The 23,187-nt window shown below is 34.2% G+C and overlaps 1 protein-coding gene across 1 annotated transcript in view; it reads right to left on the bottom strand.

The window, feature by feature from the left end:
- slc35f1 (solute carrier family 35 member F1) overlaps nt 1–22,437 on the bottom strand; it is a 116,021-nt gene extending 93,584 nt beyond the window's left edge. The window contains exon 1 of the mRNA XM_051137778.1: nt 22,066–22,437. Within this exon, the coding sequence (XP_050993735.1) occupies nt 22,066–22,175 (110 nt within the window). The 5' untranslated portion in view covers nt 22,176–22,437. The remainder of the gene's footprint in view (nt 1–22,065) is intronic.
- Between the last annotated feature and the right edge of the window lie 750 nt (nt 22,438–23,187).

The following is a 23,187-nucleotide window of genomic DNA, read 5'->3' on the forward strand; positions in this document are numbered from 1 at the left end:
AATTGTAGCTTTGGTTTTATCATGACTTTAAGGTATTCTTTTTAAGGTCCAGTGTGTCATTTCTGTGACACTACCAACACCAATCACATGCCCTGGTCATCACTACACATTAAACCCAAGCGGAAGAGAATTTTGAACATAAAAAAGATTACACACTTAATCTTTACTGAACAGTCAACTAGCCCCGAGTCACAGGACAGCCACCCATACAGCTGCATCCCATTTAACTGAACTTGCAGCTCAATTCTCATATGAAAGCTGTGCAGACTACTGATGCCGATCGGTGATGTTGCATTATTTATCAAAAACACCAACGAATGAAAACCCAAAGCAGGAGCCGGTAAAGCTGGAGTTGCGTCAGCTCAGATGGGAATTATACGGCCGCAGGTCATCCAGCAGCCCAGGGATAATCATTCTTCAAAATCTCTACAGATGCCTTTGGAATGTAGCCACTTTAGCATCTCTAAAGGGGCATCAGCCAGCAGGAGCCAGGACCGAAGAATCGACCGGCAGTACTCCGGTCTGACGGGAGTACTACCTTATTGAAGATGAAGCAGAAAGGAGGGAACGCATGCAGGGAGGTGCACAGCCCTTGGCATTTTGTCAAACCAACTGAATGTGCAAGAAAATGTTTCTAAAAAACATGCAAATTGAGTTCGGTTTCTTTTTTTACTCGCTCTTAGTTAGCAGAACCTTCAGTTTGGTGACATGCATATCGTCCCCCTAAGAAGGCGGCACATATCTGAGGCAGGAGAAAACAAGATGCAACCATTTCATCTGTCTTCCAGCAAAGGAATCTGCCAGCATTTCCTACAAACAACAACTCTTTCATCAAACAGGAAGTTGCATTCCTTGACAGAGAGGATGCATCAGTGACTCCATGCGCAATAAACACACAGCGGTGGGGCCAAACGCACTGGCTTTGAGCCTAAAACAAACCCTGCAGTCCTTCAATATCCCATCAGTCTTCCAGGCAGGCACTGAGCTGTCAGATATGAGGAGATGTCTATGCTGGCAGAGACCTTCATCTCTCTACCTGCTTCAACAGATGCATATTTAAAGCAAATATTCTACAGCACTCGCAATTCCGCAATGGCAGATCAGAGAAAGCGCATTTATATCAGGGAAATTCAGCAGCTTACACTGCTTTGATTTCTGCAAATCTTAACATTTTGGATCTCAACATTATTTTTCCACATATAGTGTGATGGAAAATGTGTCCACACATTACATCAAAAATATAAAAATATAAATTTGAAATGTTTTTAAAATGTAATTTATTCCTGTGATGCAAAGCTGAGTTTTCTTCAGTGTCACATGACCCTTCAGAAACCATTCTAATATGCCGATTTGCTGCTCAAGAAACAAGTATTCTTATTCTAAAAAAATTACTACTCACACTTTTAAATGGTGTACTGTATATGGTGATTAGAAAACATTAAAATCTTACTGTTCAAAAACTTTTGACTGGTAGTGTTTGGTTTTAGGGGCTGTTTGTACTATCCTAGCATTTGTGGTATATTAGTGTATTAAGCATTATGCTTTGTTTTTATGTTAGTGTACTTCTTGCTGTTTTTTAGCATCTCACTTCATAAGCGCAGCATTTTTAAGAAGTCTCTTCTGCTCACCAAGCATGCATTTATCCAAAGTACAGCAAAAACAGTAAAATTTTGAAATATTTTTACTATTTAAAATAACTGTTTCTGTTTGAATACATTTTAAAATGTCATTTATTCTTGTGATCAAAGCTAAATTTTCAGTATCGTTACTCCAGTCTTCAGTGTCACATGATCCTTCAGAAATCATTTTAATATGCTGATTTGCTGTTCACGAAAAACATTTTTTTATATAATTATTATAAATATTTAAAACAATTGAGTCATTTTTTCAGGATTCTTTGACGAATTGAAAGATCCAAAGATCAACATTTATCCAAAATAAAAAAAAAGCTTTTGTAACATTATACACTATACCATTCAAAAGCTTGGAGTCTGTATAAGAAATTATAGAAATTAATATTTTTATTTAGCAGTGATGCTTTAAATTGATCAAAAGTGATGATAAAGACATTTATAATGTTACAAAAGATTTCTATTTTAAAAATAAATGTGTGTCTTTTAAACTTTCTATTCATCGAAGAAACCTGAAAAAATTATATTCCGCTGTTTTCAACATTATAATAGTAATAATAAATGTTTTCTGAGCAGCAAATCAGAATATTAAAATGATTTCTGAAGGATCATGTGATTGGAATAATGATGCTAAAAAATACAGCTTGGAAATCACAAGAATAAATTACATTTTAAAATATATTCCAACAGAAAACTGTTATTTTAAATAGTAAAAATAATTCCTCTTTTTTTTTTTTGCTGTACTTCTTTAAAGACTTCTTTAAAAATCTTACTGTTTAAAACCTTTAGACTGGTAGAGTATATAGCTTGTGATTTTACTGCCTCTCCATAACATATGATATGATGATTAGCACTCATTGCTTGAGAGTTCATCTCGGGTCAGTCTAATCTGGCGATAACAGCCCTATCCGTTTTCAAATCATGCAGCTAAATAATGTTTAATCAGTTATTGAGGGATTGAGAAAGGCTTTTGAATCATCCTCAGTGATCCAGCTGGAATCTGATGCCCAGAGATAACATGCAATCACCTTGGCATACAAGCCACAGAAACAAAGAACGTGTTTCAGGATGATTTTCCATCATACTGCATTACAGTGCCTAAATATGATCCACACAGCTAATAAACCAATAAAACTTTGTCATTTTACATTAGGAATTAACATTATATGGAAAATGTATATATGCATAGTCAATTATAAGCCATTCATAGGCTGCTTCCCCAGTTTGAGCATAGGTTTGGGCTCCCTGCATGTTCTCCAGCCTAAAAATATCCATAACTGATGGGTCTTGTGTACGATGACATCCTCTTGCTCACATACAGAATCTCTCTTTGTTCCCACATTCGTGACCCCACAAGGAGAGGGCTGATATTTCACAGGATCGCTTCCTCACAAACACATCTATTCATGAACCTTGTGCACAGCATGTCTGAACGGAACAAGCTCTTATTGAACAAGAGGGTGAGGGGCTAATGCCTCGCTCGCTCCTTCCTCTCCATTTAACAGTTTCTTTCTTTAAAGGTGAAGTGTGTAATTTCTGCGCCATTAACATCATCAAATGGCATTGCAAAAATAATGACTGTTTTCATACAGGTCTCCCACTATTTTCCCTCTAGATGCTCTCAACTCAAAATCACTGCACTAATCCAGTGTTGAAGTGAATCAAGCTCCAAGTGGATTAGGTACAGTCATCTCTACATCTCTACAGGCAAAATCAAGCTGCAGTATTTTGCTTCTTCTTTCAGACTAGTGTAAAGGAATTGTACAAAATACACATTAAGTGTTTATTTTATTGCACTTTATCTATTTGCACGTGTAGATTTTAATTACAACACATATTTTTAGTCAGAAGTTCACTTAAATAGCACTTACATCCTGTAAACCAAACAATTTTATTCCCATTTCTAAAAGTATTTTCAGAGAGGTCTGTTCATATATCATTTGCCTGATTTGTATAACATTTTATTCCTAAAAACATGGTGATTTTTCTTTTTTTTTCTGGCAGTCGACAGTATTTTCTGATTTATGGAGTCATAAAAGAGATATATATATATATTTTCCCTCTGCAAAAACCTTTAACTCCAACACAACAAAGTGTCTTTATAGAGTGCTCAGATTTCTGTAAACATATGCAAATTAATGCATATTTAATTAGATAGTGTTGCATTTGCATATTTAAATATAATATTTCAGAAAACTAAATACTGTGATTAATCAGCTGGAGAACTATGACATTATATACAGTATGAGTTGAACATTTTACCATATTTATTCATTGTGTCTTGCCTTATTAAATATTTAAATATAAAGAATAATGACTTTTTTTAGCTTCAATAAAACAAATTAAACTTGGGCCCCATTAAATCTCTGCTCTCTAGCCTGCTTCATGAGGAACAATGATGGACATTATTTTAAAATATGTGACCCTGGACCACAAAAACAGTTTAAGTAGTAAACTACTTATGGGTCTGTATGGGTCAAAATAATAGATTTTTCTTTTATGCCAAAAATCATTAGGATATTAGGTATAGATCATGTTCCATGAAGATATTTAGTACATTTTGTACTGCAAATATATCAAAACGTAATTTTTTATTAGTAATATGCATTGCTTCGAACTTCATTTGGACAACTTTAAAGGCGATTTTCTCAATATTTTGATTTTTTTGCACCCTCAGACTCCAGATATTCAAATAGTTGTATCTCGGCCATATCCTAACAAACCATACTTTACTGGAAAACTTAATTATTCAGCTTTCAGATGATGTATAAATCCCAATTTAAAAAATTACCCTAATGACTGGTTTTGTGGTCCAGAGTCACATATATCCAGAATATTTCATCAAAATAGGCCAATATTTTTACTTTCTGCTCACATAATCGAGGCGACATGGTTGAAAAAAAAAAATATATTAACCAATTATTTTATGGCCTACTTCTGAGACGATCAAATACTAATCAATAGTAATTTACACACTAATTAATAACTGGAAAAATAAAAATTATTGGACTATTTCAGTCTTTCTCCTTTATTTCTTAGTAATTATTTGTGAAATTTACAAGCAATTTCTCAATTAACTGAATGAACTGTTTTCTTAAATCTTTCCCCTTACTTCCCCTTCGAAATAGACGTCTGCGATATATATCGTCTAGGATCATATTGTAATTGTTGTTAAACGATATGCGATGTGACACTATTGAGTAAATCGCAAAAACCAAACAAAAAACACTCCCAGAGATTGCGCATACACTGATGTAGATTAGACTACTGCCCATGCGCATTTACAGTTAACGCTTTCATTCCGTGATTTAGTCTATAAAATACGTTTAGATTTCCCCCAAAATTCAAGATATGGGGGCAAAAATGTTACAGATTCGATCAGCCGTTTGAACGAATCGAATCGTAAGCATATTTCCTCTTTTTCCTCAAAATATTTTAAATATCAGTATTTAACTTTTTTTTATTATTGACAAAAAAAATGAGAGATATAATTTTTTGTTATTATTGCGCACTCCTACTTCCAACATCTACTTTTTCTATTTTTCTTTTTCTTTCTTCCTGTTCTTCCTCAGTCTTATTCTCTTAATCTATACCTTGCGGGACTCTTTCACATTTACTCCTGAGATCAGATGAAGGTCTTTAGCTGTGGCTTTTGAAGCCTGACCCAGTTAGTCAAGCCTAAACCTCATTAACCATTGATGGGAGTACATGGACCCATTCCATCAGAGGCATCAGGGCTAAAGAGAAAAACCACCGAAGAATAATAATGTAGTTTAAGGTTTGCCAGGTGGGCTAATGAGTTCCCACAACTCAATGATCCGACCCCCTCGTTCTGCCCAGAGAGCCCTGTTCATCAGTGAAGCCACGTTCACGGCCCCGCTCCGCTTAGCTTAGCTTAGCTGCTCCGCTGGGACGCAGCTAGCAGAGTCTGGAGTGCTCAGCATGCATGCTAAAAGGTGTCTGCGCATGCTAAGTGCATCTTGGGAAAACTCTCAGGGCCGGTGATGTCAGACAGAAGGGTTTAAACATCAGAATCAACAGTAAAATGCGACTAATGACATAAAGAGAGCAGTATGCACAGAAAAGCTCTGCAGGTCTTTCATTGCATGACATGATACATGCTAAACAGGTAAACAGGTAAAATGCAGTATGCTGGCTCTCTATCAAGGATGACAAGCATGTGATTTAATGAATGCCGGTTAACCCCTAAAACAAACCACTTGTTGAGACTAGCAGCGTGGAGTAACAAGCAATTTGTTTGCCCAAATTTAAAGCAAAATAATAAAAATACACATAATAAAAATACGTGTCAGAAATTATCTGATGTTTGACATACACACAAATACACAAATAGATTTTAAAATATATATTTTAAATATATTAAATATAAAATGTATAAAATAGAAATATATAAAATCATATAAATATACTAAATATATATTATATATTTAAATATATACATTTTTAAATGTAACGTGTCATAAAATGTAGTTAATATAAGCAATAAATATATTATGAAATTTATTTATAATTTGTATATTTATTTTAATACATATAAATTTGTAAAATATATATACATATATTCAATATACTAAATATAAAATATGTATATCATAGAAATATATGAAAACATACACATACTAAATATATATAAATATGAAAAAAATATAAATAATAAATAAATAATCAATATATTATGAAATTTCAATATATATATATATATATATATATATATATGTATGTATTTTAATATAGAATTTTTTATTAAAAAGATATATCAGAAATATATGAAATCATATAAATCGACTATATATATATATAATTTTCATATTTAATTGCAACGTGCATTTCATAAAATGTAGCTAATAATATGTGTTATAAATATTTTATGATATTTATTTATGTATTATATAAATATCTATATATTAATATATTAGTAAATACATTTTAAATATATTAAATATAAATGTATAATATCACAGAAATATATGAAAACAAATATACTAAATATATATATATAAATAAACATGAAAATATATATTCCTATTTAAATACAAAATGCATTTCAAAATATAGTTAATTGATTTTAATATATTGATATAAATATTTTAAATACATTAAATATGAAATATGAATAATATCATTGAAATATAGAAAATATAAATATATTAAATATATTTAAATATAATCTGATATAAAATATTTTAATATATATATATAACGTTATTATATTAATATAATTATATTTAAATATAATATTTTACATCAGCTTATGTACAGGCAAAACCCAATTTACAATTTACTGAATAAAGGGGTAATTTATAAATCAATTTTATGTAAAATGTCTTAATTTTCAGCATTCAAATAAGTAAAAATGAAGCTGCTGGTGTTTTTATTATTTCTGGTTCCTTTGTTACACTGGGAATGAAAGATTATGCATTTACATTGTGGGATATATTATTCTGTGCGGTGTGCTTCGTTGCATAATGCACAGTTTGCCATCTGGATACTCCATGCATACAGAAAATGTACACTTTATGCACAATATGCATACAAAGTAGTGTAGAAATACTAATATGAATGATAAAGTAGCATGCTATTGCAACACAACTTAAACAATAAAAAACACTGTATTAATAAAAAAGTGCTGTCACAATTGGACAAAAAGCAACGATTTTAGCTTTCAGCACTCACAGAATGCTGCATTGCATCTTATTAGGACAGTGTTTCATATATTTTGCAACATACACAAATAATCTAAGGTATTCAATAGATCAAAGATTATTATCAATATATATAAATACATGAACACTCCTTTTCTACAATTCATCATTGAAAAGATTCACGGAAAAGCATTTTCTGTTCTTTCAGTGTGAACTTCTAGTCTGCATGACCCACGGAGGTGTGGAGAAAATGTTCAAGCAGCCCCAGCGCGATCAATGCCTTGATTATGTGCGGATGCTCCTTGCCTTACATCACTCCTTGGCAGTCATGAAGACACCGCTAAATGGTCGAACAGGGCCGGAAAATTGGACTCCTGCCATCTTCAGGGACACATCCTCTCTATAATGACCTTTGACTCCGATCTCAGAATTTCCTGAGAGACTAGACTTGGCAGGGTGTTTTTAGAGCTGATAGAAACGCTCAAATGTGTCTGGCATAAAATCTTTATTCTCATCCAATATACAAGCTATATGGGCACTTTTAGCCCTGTGGACTTTTAGAAAAGTAACTCTTTTAGTTAAACACTTTTAAATGTCACTTGTCCACTAACAAATATTTAGATGATCACAATATGTATATACAAAAAGATTATTAGTGTACGTTTTACAAGAATATGCTTCTACTTTCTACTTCAAATATTCTGTTGTAAAATGTACTAGCTATTTCTGAGTGAAAACTGTTTCTACACCAGTTGATTATCAGTGTTTATTAAGATTGAAAGTCTGGACCAAGGGCACAAAAATTTAATCTAAAAAAATCAATCCTAGGACACACAAGAAACACCTTGATATGCAATATCTTAAAAACTACAGATTAGCGCATTAGAGTATCGATATACACTCTGAATTTGATTTTACAGATCCTCTGCACTGCACTGTTATCTGACACACTTGGATTTTATCAGCGGCGGATATTGACTAATGGCACTGAAATGTCTTTGTCGTAATGTCTGTTTATTGGACACTAGGGGACAGGAAATGGAGTGTGTTCCATTTCAGCACGAGGAAATGAACATGAAATCCTCGTGTCAAGACAAACAGGGACGGTCCGGCCCTTTAATTAACCCCTAAGACATGATAAATCTTGGAGGCTTTCCTTCTCTCTTTAATCTCGCAGAGGTGCTGTTTCTGAGGCTCTGCTTTCACAGCTCGAAATGACCTGATAACTGTTTTCATTATGATAAAAAGAAATTCTGTGTGTTGTCCAAAAAGAACAAGACAAACAAGAAAATATGTGTATGTTGATGAGTCAACACAAATTAGCATAAAGCAGAAAGGTCAATCAATATTTTAAAATAAATTCCTGAATATTCATACAATTAAAGGGCTCATGTTTTAAGTTTTCCACTGAAGTCAGCTTATGATGTCAGTCCAATTTTGCTGTGCCAAAACCATTTTCCACTCTTTCTCTGATCTTATAATTAAATAAAACAAGTTTCCTGTATATGCATCATTAAATAGATAGTTCACCCAAAAATGAAAATTACCCCATGGTTTACGCACCCTCAAGCCATCCTAGGTGTATATGATTTTCTTCTTTCAGACGAATACAATCGGGCATCATGGTTAAAAATGTCCTGTCTCTTTCAAGCTTTATAACACACAGCGAGTGGGTGTTGATTTTTTAAACCTCAAACTTTAAAGAAACAAACTTAGAATAAATAAAGAATAAATGTGTTTTATTATTACTATTTCTTTAAACACTTTAACATTTAAATCATACTATACTATAATGTATTTAAGTCTCATCTTTTCTTGTCTTTACTAGCATTTTAATCCATCTTGTAGATGTCCTGGGAACTGAGGTTCACTTAAAGTGAGAACTAAACTGTCAAGTCTTTTTTCCGACTTGAAATATACAGTCACAAATAATTTGTTATTACACAGAATCTGTGCCAATATCATGGACCATAAGCATCACTTGGCCACTGAGTGTAGTTTGGTCTCCCCCTCAATGCATCCTATAAATGTAGTCATATGTCTTTCACACATCCAGTCAGTGTTGAATTTTATCTTAAGCTTCTTGCATTTTTTCTTTCTTGTCATGTAGACAACAGGTTAAGTAAAAATATGAATATGCAATAGCACATAAATACAGCAAAATGCTTATCTTTATAGGTATTTTTCTAGCTGACGGATGAGCTTTCGGATGCTTCCCCAGCCGAGGATGTCTTATCTAGCGAAACGATCTGTCATTTTTTTTTCAGAAAAATAACATTTTTATACTTTTTAAGCATAAAAGCTTGTGAAACACAGGCTCTGGGATGCACGTTCACGACGCTATGTACTACTGAATCACGTTGAAAGGTCACGCGGCACGTAGGTGGAACTACAGACCCAGTGTTTACAAAGCAAACGCACAAAGACTAAGGAAGTGCAAATAAGTTTGTAAACGCTGTTTAAATTTTTAAAATCTTTTTTAAAGGTTCTGTTTCTAAAGGCTCAATAAACTCTTCAACCTGACCATAATTTGACATGTCAGGCTTTGCAGGGTTAATGCAAAAGTATCATTTCAGGTGCACAATTTCAGGTAGTACAAACACAGACAGCCTTACCGAGAAATGTCCCCTCTAAGTATTAGACTCCACCATAAAAATGCCACTCCAGTGCTCTGAAATAACTCAAGTCATCAGACAGGGCAGTTCAAGTGCTTTCTAGTAGAGGGAAGTGTTGCATGACAAACATTCAAGCTTTTCGTAGCGCCCAAGTCACAGTGATGAAAAGTGGCTGTCAGTGTGGATTATGACCAGCTTTAAAAGTGACGGGACATGTATGGATGTGGCAGATCTGTCACTGACCCCTTGTGAAAATACCAGTGGGAAAAATACAGTTTCTCCCTTTATTTTTGTAGATATGCCACAGAAATCTAAAAGGGGTTGTGGTGTCTTGTTAACCAGTAAAATCCATTACGTTTCATTAATTTAACTTACAAATATCAAAGGTCATATAAAATAAGAGTTTTTATATTAGCAAGGCTGTATTTATTTATTCTAAAATACAGTGAAGATAGTAATATTGTATAAAAATATTGAAATATTATTGCAATTTAAAATACATATTTTCTATTTGAATATGCTTTAAATGTAATTTATTCCTGTGAGGAAAAGCTGAATTTTCAGCACCATTACTCCAGTCTTTAGTGTCACATGATCCTACAGAATTCATTCTAGTATCCTGATTTACTGCTCAAGAAACATTTATTAATGTTGCAAACAATTGCACTACTTAATATTATTGTAGAAGCCCATGATACATTTTTTTCAGGATTCTTTGATGAATATAAAGTTCAAAAGAACAGCATTTATTTGAACATTTATTTGAAAATTTGTAACATTAAAATGTTACATTGTAACATTAAAATGTAACATTAAAAGTAATAATTTCCCTACTGAACCCAAAAGGTAATGCAAAAATGGAGAAGTTAAACTAAAACTTTGTCTTAAAAAAGACTTGTAAAACATTATAAATTCAGGTTATGCTACAAAAACGTATGATATATTCTACTTAAATATGTGACCGTGCCATTGTTTTTGAGTTGGGCAATATGAGTGGAAATTTCAAGATGAAGCACACAAAGATTCTTCATCCTACATTCTTCATCCTATCAAAGCACCTGCTTCCCAGTGGCACATGCTGAGACAAATTGAATCCTGGGCGTCCTTCATTCACCGGCAGACTGACACGAGGCGTCACTCCTGAATTCACCTCGATTAATCACGTTTCACTGGAGGGAATCAGACGTCAAGTGAATGATGATATTTGACTTTGCTGCAATGCTGTGAGGGGCAATTAATTGAGGGGAAAAGATTTTTCTTTCCTTTTTTTTATGGTTATGTTCGATTTGGCCGAATTGTCAAAAGCCAGCTTCCTCGTCACCTCAAAGCACATTCAGAAAAGATGCTTTAATGATGTGAGGTGTTCACATGTCTGGGCAAAACACTGACAACACTCATTGCACACACACACACTTGCAACTCCAGCGCTCCAAAAGAATTACTGGAGAAACCAACTGCTGAGTTTGGAAATGGCAACATTTTCAGACATTTTCCACTCTCTTTAGTTGATGATGGGAGTGTGTGATATTTGATTATTCTTAGACCACCCACAAACACAGCTAAGGGAAAAGAAAGTAACCCAGTCATAAATATGTATGCATAGCCCCGCTCCATAATATACATGGCTAATTAAATGCAATTGAAGACACTGCAAGACATTAAACATTTTAAGTAAAATACACTTTTTGTAATAAAGATTTTAAAAATTCTAATAATATCAAAGTAATATTTGACCAAATTTTTTTAAATTTCTATATACATGCACACACTGAAGACTGGAGTATTGGCTGCTGAAAAATCTGATTTGCATCACAGAAATATACTGCATTTTAAAATATATAACAATAGAGAACAATTGTTTTGAATGGCCATTAAATTTGCATTTTTTATTACATTTTTAACAAATTTTCTCAATTTCTGTTTAATAAAAGGTAGAAAATATATGCAACATGAAGGAGAGTAAATGATCACATACAGTTGAAGTCAAAAGTTTACATACACCTTGCAGAATCTGCAAAATGTCAATTATTTTACCAAAATAAGAGGGATTATACAAAATACATGTTATTTTTTATTCAGTACTGACCTGAATAAATATTTCACATAAAAGACATTTACTTATACATATAGTCCACAAGAGAAAATAGTTGCATTTATAAAAATTACGTTCTTAACACTGTGATGTTACCTGAATGATCCACAGTTGTGTTTTTTGTTTACAAAAGTTAGACTGTTCTTCAAAAAAGTCCTTTAGGTCCCACAAATTCTTTGGTTTCTCAGCATTTTTGTGTATTTGAACCCTTTCCAACAATGACTCTATGATTTTGAGATCCATCTTTTCACACTGAGGACAACTGAGGGACTCATATGCAACTATTACAGAAGCTTCAAATGCTCACTGATGCTTCAGAAGGAAAAACTATGCATTAAGACCCGGGGGATGAAAACTTTTGAACGGAATGAGGATGTGTACATTTTTCTTATTGTGCCTAAACATCACATGTTTTTTCCATTTAGTACTGCCCTTCAGAAGCTACAGAAGATACTTACATGTTCCCCAGAAGACAAAAGTTAAATTTACCCTGATCTTCAAATTCAAAAAGTTTTCACCCCCGGCTTAATGTATAGTTTTTCCTTCTGAAGCATCAGTGAGTGCTTGAAGCTTCTGTAATAGTTGCATATGAGTCCCTCAGTTGTCCTTAGTGTGAAAAGATGGATCTCAAAAATTATAGTCACTGTTGGAAAGGGTTCAAATACGCAAAAATGCTGAGAACCCAAAGAATTTGTGGGAACTAAAGGATTTTTTCAGTTTAACTGTTCAGGACAAAGGTACTCATGATGCATGCATGAATCTCAGTTTAAAAAAATTGACCCTTATGACTGGTTTTGTGGTCAAGGGTCACATATAGGAAGCATAATCATAATCATATGAAATACATTTTTATGCAGCACATCATTCTGCTCACATCACCCTCCTCGCCAAAAAGTGAAATAAATACATTAAACCGCACAGAGGAAGGAGTTAAAGAGTGTCCTGCTAAGCCGAAATAAAGCTGATTAAGACGCCTGGATTAAATTGCTCATAAATGTTCCACAAAGCAATAAATGGGCATTAAGCTGCGAACAAAACTATGAGGCTCATTATTGGAAGAATTTCATAACGGAGACTGAATGTTAACTCAATTTTAACAGCTCCTGCCAAGTCAAGCCATGTGAGTTCCTCTGACCTGATTACCGCCACATGATTAAACAGCCAATTACATTGCGGCACAAGGCCCCGAAATAGCCATTCTGGGAGTAGAAATCAGCAGATCCAGCACTGTTATTCTTGAAAGCAGAAATACTGAATCAATGAGCTCTAGGCTTTAAGCTAAATTTTAGTATTTCTAAATATAGGACCTTACTATTAAAGACGTGTCATACAAAACGACTTGTTTGTAATTACATTTTAGAGCTTATCTGATTTCGCAGAATGAAGATCCAAATTAAAAAGATACTTTGTAACACCTTTCAGAAGATGCCGCCTTCAAATCTTCGCCCCAGAGGGATGAATGGCACGTTTCATTTAACATTTCACATGATTTCAGCTGTCGGCCGTGCAGTAATGCTGCCACAGGAAATGAAAACAAAGTTGCGCTGTTAGACCCAGGAAGTCCTCGCAGCCTTGTGAATGGCTTGGGTGCACCAGAACAATAACATCAGCCCACCCGCTCCTCAATGAGCCATGCACATTCCATGCATTATCTCCTGGGTTGCTAAGAAAAGGAGCCACTTTCTTCCAGGATTACATTACGTCTTAACAACTCTTACAATGTGAAAAACTCAAGTACACATGACTAGAAGAACTTGTCGGGTTCAAAGAGGCTGTGTGATTAAAAAAACATTTTGTGAGAAGGTTTCTGATTATATATTTTCAAATACCCTAACATGTGGTAGCTGTAGTCTACCTGCAAGTGTTCAATGCTGTCTGAAAGGTTGATATCTTTGTTTCAGGGACGTAATCTGAAACACTGTCAGAAAATTAGTTCTTTCTTCAGTTTTAAAAAATATATATATTTAGCATAACACTGAAAACAATTAACACATGCTCTTATTTTAGTATTAGAGTTAAGAAAAGTGTTAAGAAAGTGGCTTAAAGGGAAACGTGTATGAGTTTCTTTCTTCTGCTGACCGTTAAATAATACGTTTAGAAGAATGCGGGTAACCAAACAGTTGCTGGAACCCATTGCCTTCCATAATATGGAATTAAAGTGCCCCTATTATGGATTTTTGAAAATTACCTTTCATACAGTGTGTAACACAGCTCTAAGTGATAGAAAACATCCTACAAAGTGTTTTTTCACTGCCAAAGGATAAGGCTCTAAGGAATCAATGTTTAAAGTTCATTTTTACAGCAAAACCACAGCAGTATAGCCCCAGACGTACTCTGTGCACTCTGGTATAATACAGTAAGGTTATGTCGAAAAAGCTCCCATCTCATTTTTTCCTCCAACTTCAAAGTCATCCTACATTGCTGCAGAAGTACAGACCCAGTGTTCGCAAAGTGAATGTGCAAGGAGGGTCAAACACCCTTTACAAAAAGAAGGTAAAACAGCAATGCAGGGCAATTTTGAAAATGGAGAAGAAAATGAGATGCATTGAAACCACATATTTAACCTTCAATCCGTTGACCACCAATAAAGCCCACTACATGGAGAAAAAACCTTGAATGTTTTCCTCAAACATTGTGTTTGTGTGTGTGTGTGTTGTGTTCACTCCATGCAGTTTATAGATCTCTGACTAACTGGCTAACAGCAATATCTGTTCACTTGCAATTGTCTAGAAATGTGTCAATGAATAATGAATGTTTGTCACTGTTATTACTTAGAGTTATAATAAAGAATAGAGCAATACTGTACAAACTGCAGTGCTTTATTAATACGTTTCCGTGTTTGGCTTACGCATATACCATGGCTGTTTGGGTGTTTAATGTAATGGTGATGGGCGTTCTGTTTCCGACATGCACTGCATGCAGTAGACCAATCACAACAGACGGCGTTATAAATAAATGGCATTACTAATGCCGTTATAAGAATAATAAAATGAATTACTGTTTCCCCGTTACAACACCGTTACCGTTACTGACAATAAAATGTGGCGTTACTATAATTCATTATAATATTATTTTATTTTTCAGTTCATCTGAATGCATGCGCAGCATACCTGTACTTGACGAACTGCAAACTTAAAACACTAAAAAGTTAGTGTGGTGTATTGAATGTATATGCAGAAAATTGTTCCTTGTCTGTAAAAGAGAAAAAAATGGTGGATTTGTGTTTACTGCAAGCCAGACGGTCTATTGCTTTATATCGGAAAAAGGCTGATTGCCCCTCTCTTGGACTATGGCTAAGAAACCTGTCATCTTGTTTGGCTCTTGAAAAGCTTACATATATAACAAAGAAGAAATCATCTGAATTTGCGAACATCTGGGAGGTGTTTCTGAATTTTCTTAAAAATGGAAATATTGAAGATGCATTAGATGTGTGAAGTTTTATATGTAGGAAGAATCTAGCTAATTTTGTAACTTACTATTTTGTATTTCTATATGCCTGCCTGGGGTTTGGTTGGGGATTGAAATGTTTTTGTCCTAAAAATGTGAAAACTCAATAAAGACATGTTAAACAACAAAAAGTTAGTGTGAAGGCACACGACTAGCCGAGCGCGAGAGAATCTTACGCCTATGTACCATGCAGAATTGAAGCGCTACATGTAAACGATATTCTTTGTTGTATTTTCCTGTTAAAATAACAAAGTTCCTTTGGAATTCTTCAGCTTGTAACAACTGCAGTTTTGTCCTGTAGAAGGTGGAACTAATGTGCAAACGGCAATCCCATTGGCTGGTGCTCACCTATTATCAACTTCAGCAAATCAGATTGAGCAAACGCAGACAACGTGATTAATATTCATGAATCCAGCAGCTCATAAATCCTTAGTGCATTTTGTATTGTTATTAGTAGTAGAATTTGTAGTAGTTTTGTTATCTTATAAGTATTATTTTCCCCTTTTTTATAGAAACACTAAATTACAATCAATATCTTAAGCACCACCACCAGTCCTAAGTTCAGTCAACATGACAAATATACCTTCATACATGGTTATTCTAATTACTAAAGTTCTAATTACTAAAGTTTAATGCTAAATTATCATAATGTCATATTATAATGCTTGACTGACTGATGCTAAATGTACTTCCAGGTATTTAAAACAAAACTGTGCCATTAAGCTTATATATATATATATATATATATATATATATATATATATAGCAGACAGCCTATTTAATATTAGTCTGGTGAGTAAACTAAAAAAATATTATTTTTAATAAAATTATTAATTTAATTTAAACTTCATTCATTTAACATATTTAATATTGGGGGCATAGCACTTTTTTTTTAAGTAACATAATAGTTACTTTCCCCTGGTAATTAGTTACTTCTAAAATTATGTAACTTAGTTACTAACTCAGTTACTATTTGTGAGAAGTAACTAGTAACAATTACTAATTACTTTTTTAAAGTAACATACCCAACACTGATCCTCAGACCAATCACCACAGATTAGCATCACGCAAAGGAGGGGTTTGGAAAAATGAATCGTTGAGCAATCCGTTTGGGAGTCATTGAACAAATAAGGTAAAAATAAATCCATAAGACAATGAATCTGATTTTTGACCTTGCATGCATGTCAACCTGTTATTGGGGACTCCCAAAATCAATTATGAACCTTTGGTAATCCATATTAGGGGCTCTTTAAAATTCTAAAAAAAACAGGGAGCAAAACTGCCACATTCCTCAGAATGTTTTCTATTGTGTTCTGCAGAAGAAAGATATTCATACAGGTCTAGAACAATTTGAGGGTGAGTAAACAATGACAGCATTTCCATTTTTGTGTGAATGATCCCATTAATGTTCACCAAGAAGCCCAACCCTTCCATATGCCACAGAACTAGCTGGGACTGCTGGGTAGATCAGTTTCAAAGAAATATAATCCATTGTAAAACATTAGCAATTTCCCCCTAAAACAACTTCTATCCATTTGCAAACACTATTAGCTGTAATGCAAGAAAGACATCTTAAGCAAATCTTCTCATGCCATGTGAAGCGCATGGGTTTTTCTACAGACGAAACATGATTAGATTTAGCTTAGCTGTCCTCACGATCCATGTGTCACTGCTTTCCTCCCAAAAAACTGACTTTTATCGAGTTCACTGTTGACTGGCATAATATTAATTACTAAAACAAAGGATCTGAACACTAACGCACACACATTTTCCCCACGAGGTGAGGACGGAAAAGAGCTCTACCGAAGGTAATGGAGGACAAACTCTTTTTTTTTTTAAATGCCATGGGGAATTACTAGATGTTGCATATTTTATATCTTATTATGTCACATTGTTTCTGCCACCCCGTTGTACACAGAAAAGCAGTAACGTGGCAGGTTTACCCTTGGTACAAGTTTAGTCATTCTTTATCTTTACTCACCCTCATTTTTTTCCATACCCATATGCTGCTTTTTTGCGATGAATTAAACATTTGTGAAAAATCATTGCAATGCAACAATTACCAGGTACTCTATAGCTCCAAAAAGCACAAAGGTTTTGAACAATATTACAGTCATTTTACTTTCTGAGTGAGCTACTTCAAGTGGTTACTATATCTAAACGGAAGATAATCAACCAGGGCAAAAGAACCTTGAGGGTTATTAATGCAATCTGAAAATGTTTCTCCATTCATAAGTCAATTAAGCATTGCTTAAGCACCACAAATGCAATCTGACATCAAATCCCATTTCTTCAGATATAAGATTTTTCATCATAATATGACCTTTTTCATCCAAACTGGATGAAATACTGGAAACAGACACAGAAAACATTAAGCATGATGGATCAGAACAAGCTCATGATGCTGATTATGAAAACACAAATAATGAAATATGCACGTTATATAAGTGCCACGATCCATTTAAGCATACAGAAACTAGTTTATTAAAGGAGAAGTCCACTTCCAGAACAACAATTCACAAATAATTTACTCGCCCCCTTGTCATCCAAGATGTTCATGTCTTTCTGTCGTCAGTCGTGAAGAAATAGTTTTTTGAGGAAAGAATTTCGGGATTTTTCTCCATATAATGGACTTCATTGGTGCCCAGATTTTGAACTTCCAAAATGTAGTTTAAATGCAGCTTCTAAGGGCTCTAAACGATCGCAGCTGAGGAAGAAGGGTCTTATCTAGCAAAACGATCGGTCATTTTTTTTGGAAAATAAAAACTTATATACTTTTTAAGCACAAAAGCTTGCGTAGCACAGGCTCTGGGGTACGCGTTCACGTACTATTGAATCACGTCGAAAGGCACACGGAACGTAGGAGGAACCACAGACCCAGTGTTTACAAAGCGAACATGCAAAGACTAAGGAAGTGCAAGTAAGTCAAACTCTGTTTACAAACAGAAAGGTACAATGATGTCGGACGATTCTGAAATTGTAGGAGAAAAGGAGTTTTAGGAGTTTTTCGACATACTCTACCTTTTTGAGCCAGAGTACACAGACGATGAACTTCGGATCATTTTACTGACTCTGACCTTAGAGTCTCGTTCAGCAAAATGAACTAATCTTCTAAAGTCATTTTGTTCATTTTAGCAAAATCAGCATTACATGACAGCCCCATAAGATGAACGAAGGACTCGGAAAAACCCGAAGACTCGAAACAGATTAACTAATTCCAATACAGAACCTAATAGGATGTTGCGCATGCACGACTGAACGAATCACTCCCCGAGACGACTCATTCTTCCGAGTCACATTAAAGATTCGTTCAAAATAAACAATTGCTGAAAATGAACGAATCGTTCAAGAACGACCCTTGGACGCGCATCCCAGACCCTGTGCAACATGAGCTTTTGTGCTTAAAAAGTAAACATATTTTTATTTTTCTAAAACAATGACCGATCATTTCGCTAGATAAGACCCTTCTTCCTCAGCTGGGATCATTCAGAGCCCTTTGAAGCTGCATTTAAACTACATTTTGGAAGTTCAAATTCAGGGCACCAATGAAGTCCATTATATGAAGAAAAATCCTGAACTTCTTTACGACTGAAGACAGAAAAACATGAACATCTTGGATGACAAGGGGTGAGTAAATTATTTGTAAATTGTTGTTCTGGAAGTGGACTTCTCCTTTAAGGTGATTCTACTGTATTGATTGCATTAGAATTTGTTGAATATATCATTAGTTGAAGATTCAACCCCCAAGTCTTGAGCCCAAAATATATTTTTGGTGCTCGCTTGTAGCACAAACTTTGTGTGACGAGTTGCACGCTGTATTTTAGTGCATAATAGCAATAGTGATGCAGCACAAAATGTTCATTTCTATACAGTGGCATCCAGCTGGTTAAAAGATTCCTCTGTATGAACAAGGCCTTACTTTCACCCTAAGAGCAGATTCTAGATTTGGCAGGTTGACAATGGGCACTGAAGCACCCAGCGTGCAACCCGATCTGCCCCTGCACAGATTCCACCTCCTGGGACATTGTTCTGGGAGATAAAGGCAAGTGGCAGGGATAAAAAGGACCAGCAGATGGCAAAGAGAGAGAAAGAGTGGGCAGCCTGACTCATCTGACCTAGGACTACCAGCTGTCATCCTCTCTGCATAACCACACACACAACTGGAGCTGCTGAACCCTCCCGTTCGGATACTCTTACTCACACACGGACAAACAAATTACCAGACAAAACAACTCGGAGGAACGCTTCTGACACATTTAAAGTTAGAACATCCCAATTACGAGCAAAGATTAACAAGGACTTGAGGCAAAAAACACAAAAAAATGTTCAAAATTTAAAATATGAGAGGAAAAAATGATTTCTGTTTTTTATCTAACAAACAATATACATAATTAAATTCTAAACAAAATCTATATTTTTAAACTCTAATTTCTAGATTTAAATAGTAATAGATTCAGTGACTGCAGAAACACTGACTTTAAAAGCTGAAGTATACTACCAGTCAAAGGTTTTTGAACATAGGGCTGCACAATTAATCGAATTTTTAATCATGATTACAATTACAGATGCCACAATTATGTAATTGATCAAAGGCACAAATACAAAAAAAAATAAATAAATAACTCCTCTTACATTATTCTGCTTTCTTAAAATGTGTGGGTGGGTGTGTGAGAGAGAGAGTGTGTGTATTTTTTCTACAGGTTATCTTAAGGGTCTTTTTTTTATTTTTACTTTTTTATATATATTTAAAGAAGAAACTATATATAAAAATGTGGCATGCAGTTGCTTTAAACAATGGTATAAAGCTATTCAAAACATCATTCAATGCAAATTGTGATTATCGTAATTAATAATTGCAATTACAATTTCAAGGGAATAATCGACAATTATGATTTTTGTCATAATCGTGCAGCCCTATTTGAATTTTTTTAAAGAAGTCTCTTCTGCTCACCATGCCTGCATTTATTTGATCCAAAGTACCGCAAAAGCAGTAAAATTGTGAAATATTTTTACTATTTAAAATAACTGTTTTCTATTTGTATATATTTTAAAATATAATTTATTCCTGTGATGGTAAAGCTGAATTTTCAGCATCATTATGCCAGTATTCAGTGTTACATGATCCTTCAGAAATCATTCTAATGCTGATTTGCTGTTCAAGAAACATTTATTATTACTATCAATATTTAAAACAGTTAAGTAAATTTTTTTCAGGATTCTTTGATGACTAGAAAGATCTAAAGATCAGTGTTTATGTGAAATAAAAAGCTTTTGTAACATTATACACTATATCATTCAAAAGCTTGGGGTCAGTATAATATATATATTTTTTTTGGTGAATTATATAAATTAATACTTTTATTTAGCAAGGATGCTTTAAATTGATCAAAAGTGATGATAAAGACATTTATAATGTTACAAAAGATTTCTATTTACAGATCAATGGTTGTCTTTTGGACTTTCTATTCATCGAAGAAACCTGAAAAAAATCTACTCAGCTGTTTTCAACATAATAATAATAATAATAAATGTTTTTGAGCAGCAAATCAGAATATTAGAATGATTTCTAAAGGATCATGTGACTGGAGTAATGATGCTAAAAATTCAGCTTTGAAATCACAGGAATAATTTACATTTTAAAATACATTCAAAGAGAAACTGTTATTTTAAATAGTAAAAATATTTCCAAAAAATTTTCTGTACTTTGGATCAAATAAATGCAGGCTTGGTGAGAAGAAGAGACTTCTTTAAAAAACATTACAAATCTTACTGTACAAAAACCTTTGAAAAATACTTAGACTCATTTGTGTGACTTGCCATTTCTTTTAATTTACTAGCAATTGCATTTAGACGCTTTGAAGTTTTGTGCCAATCTGATGGTTTTTGATGCAAAAAACTAAAATTTGAAAATGCATGCATTTATAAAGGTAAACAAGCTACTTATAATCTATCCGAAGGGGAAGGTTAATTTCAGACAGTGACTCGCACCCAAACTAAACCTGAATTTAACCACCTTTGAACCTGATCGAGAGTAGATCTTTCACTCCGAGTTGCTCAGATCACAGTTGCATTGAGCCAAATTGTACACAACAGGTTTTCTGTGGCCACACTTGAACAGGCGTTCAATTCCTCTGGTGCCAGCATGCACTTGTGACTGATGGACGCAAACATTACAAGACAAAAAAAAAAGAGGCAAAGTGTGCATTTCTCCTCTCTGTCACCGTGAAGTGAATCCTGACTTTTATAAAAAGAGCACCAGTGATGCTCACTGCAAGCATGCAGAGAGATGTACAACATGTGAGGGATGTTTTATAGGAATCAATTTAAGAAATGACAATACCTGCTATTAGAACATTAATATTTCCTAAATCTAGATATTTCCTAAATAAAGATATAAACCGGGTTTATCATTTGAAGCAGCTATTACAGACATCACATCTGGATGCACTGTTAGGATCGTTACTCAGATGTAAACGCGGTTGAGCACATCAGGTGCGAATGCCAAATAAACATCTTAATAAATGTGCATAGCATAACAAAGTTGAATCGATTTCCACTGGCGTGGAAGAGCAAATCCAGACGCATCCTTGTCGGATATTTCCAGTAGTTTCCCTTACCTGTTAAACACTTTCTTCATCCTCTGAAACAGCGATGGTGATGCGGTGACTGTCTCTGATGGAATGGTCTCAATAGTGGTGACAACATGGTTCTGGTGCTCGGGCATCATCTCTAAAGCTGAAAAACTAAAGCGGTCAATCAGTAAGCAGTGATCATTCCTAAGGCTTTGGTTATTCCGAGCAGCTCTCCATATTGCAGGTGAGAATAAACAGGTGTATTTATTTCCAGAAAAGTGGTGGAGGAGGATGAGGGATGCTGGAGGCTCCTATAAGTCGCTGGATGTTACAGATTCATGCGCGACGATGCACCTGTTCCCCTGTTTGCTTTCTGAGCAGATGTTTCCCGGTGTTCCGGTGCGCATTTTCTGAACGCCAGAGCAGGACTGCCGTGATTACTGGGAGGCGGTGCGTTTTTGAGTGAAATTGACAGTTTGGCCGCTAGAGGCCACTGTTTCCGACGGTGCGCGTCAGCCAATGAGAATGAGTTAAAATGACGCTCATTAAATAAGAAGCTGTAATATAGAAATGTAAACGCGTTTGATAAATGTAATAGTAAGTGCTGTAATAAATAAATGTAAGCATATCTAGTAAATGTAAGAAAAACGCGGTAATAAATAGATGTACGCACATTTACTAAATATAAATTAATATTAATATTAAAATTAATTAATAAACAAACAAATAAAAAAAATGTAAGCTGATTTATTAAATTACAAATAAATACTGTAATCTTATGTAATAAATGTAATCATATTTAAATATAAGAAACATATGTTAATAAATAAATGCACTGTACAGCATGCCAGGCTATAGATTCATGGTCTTCCCCATGGAACATACAGATAAAGCACCAAAAAGTTATTGGAAATCATAAAATCTTTCATGTAATATCACATTAAAATTTTAAATATTTACAAAAAATCACAGACTTGAATTTTGACTTTTGACAGACTTGCTAATAAATATTTGTTTTGAATGTTTAATTTTATTTTGGAATTTAATTTTGTTTAATTTGTTTGTTGTTAATGTGTGTGTGTGTGTGTGTGTGTGTGTGTGTGTGTGTGTGTGTGTGTGTATTTAAGTTAAAATAATTGTTTCATTTAATAAAATATTCAAATAAAA

Source organism: Labeo rohita, chromosome 20 (assembly GCF_022985175.1).
Source record: "Labeo rohita strain BAU-BD-2019 chromosome 20, IGBB_LRoh.1.0, whole genome shotgun sequence".
NCBI classification, from domain to species: Eukaryota; Metazoa; Chordata; class Actinopteri; order Cypriniformes; family Cyprinidae; genus Labeo; species Labeo rohita.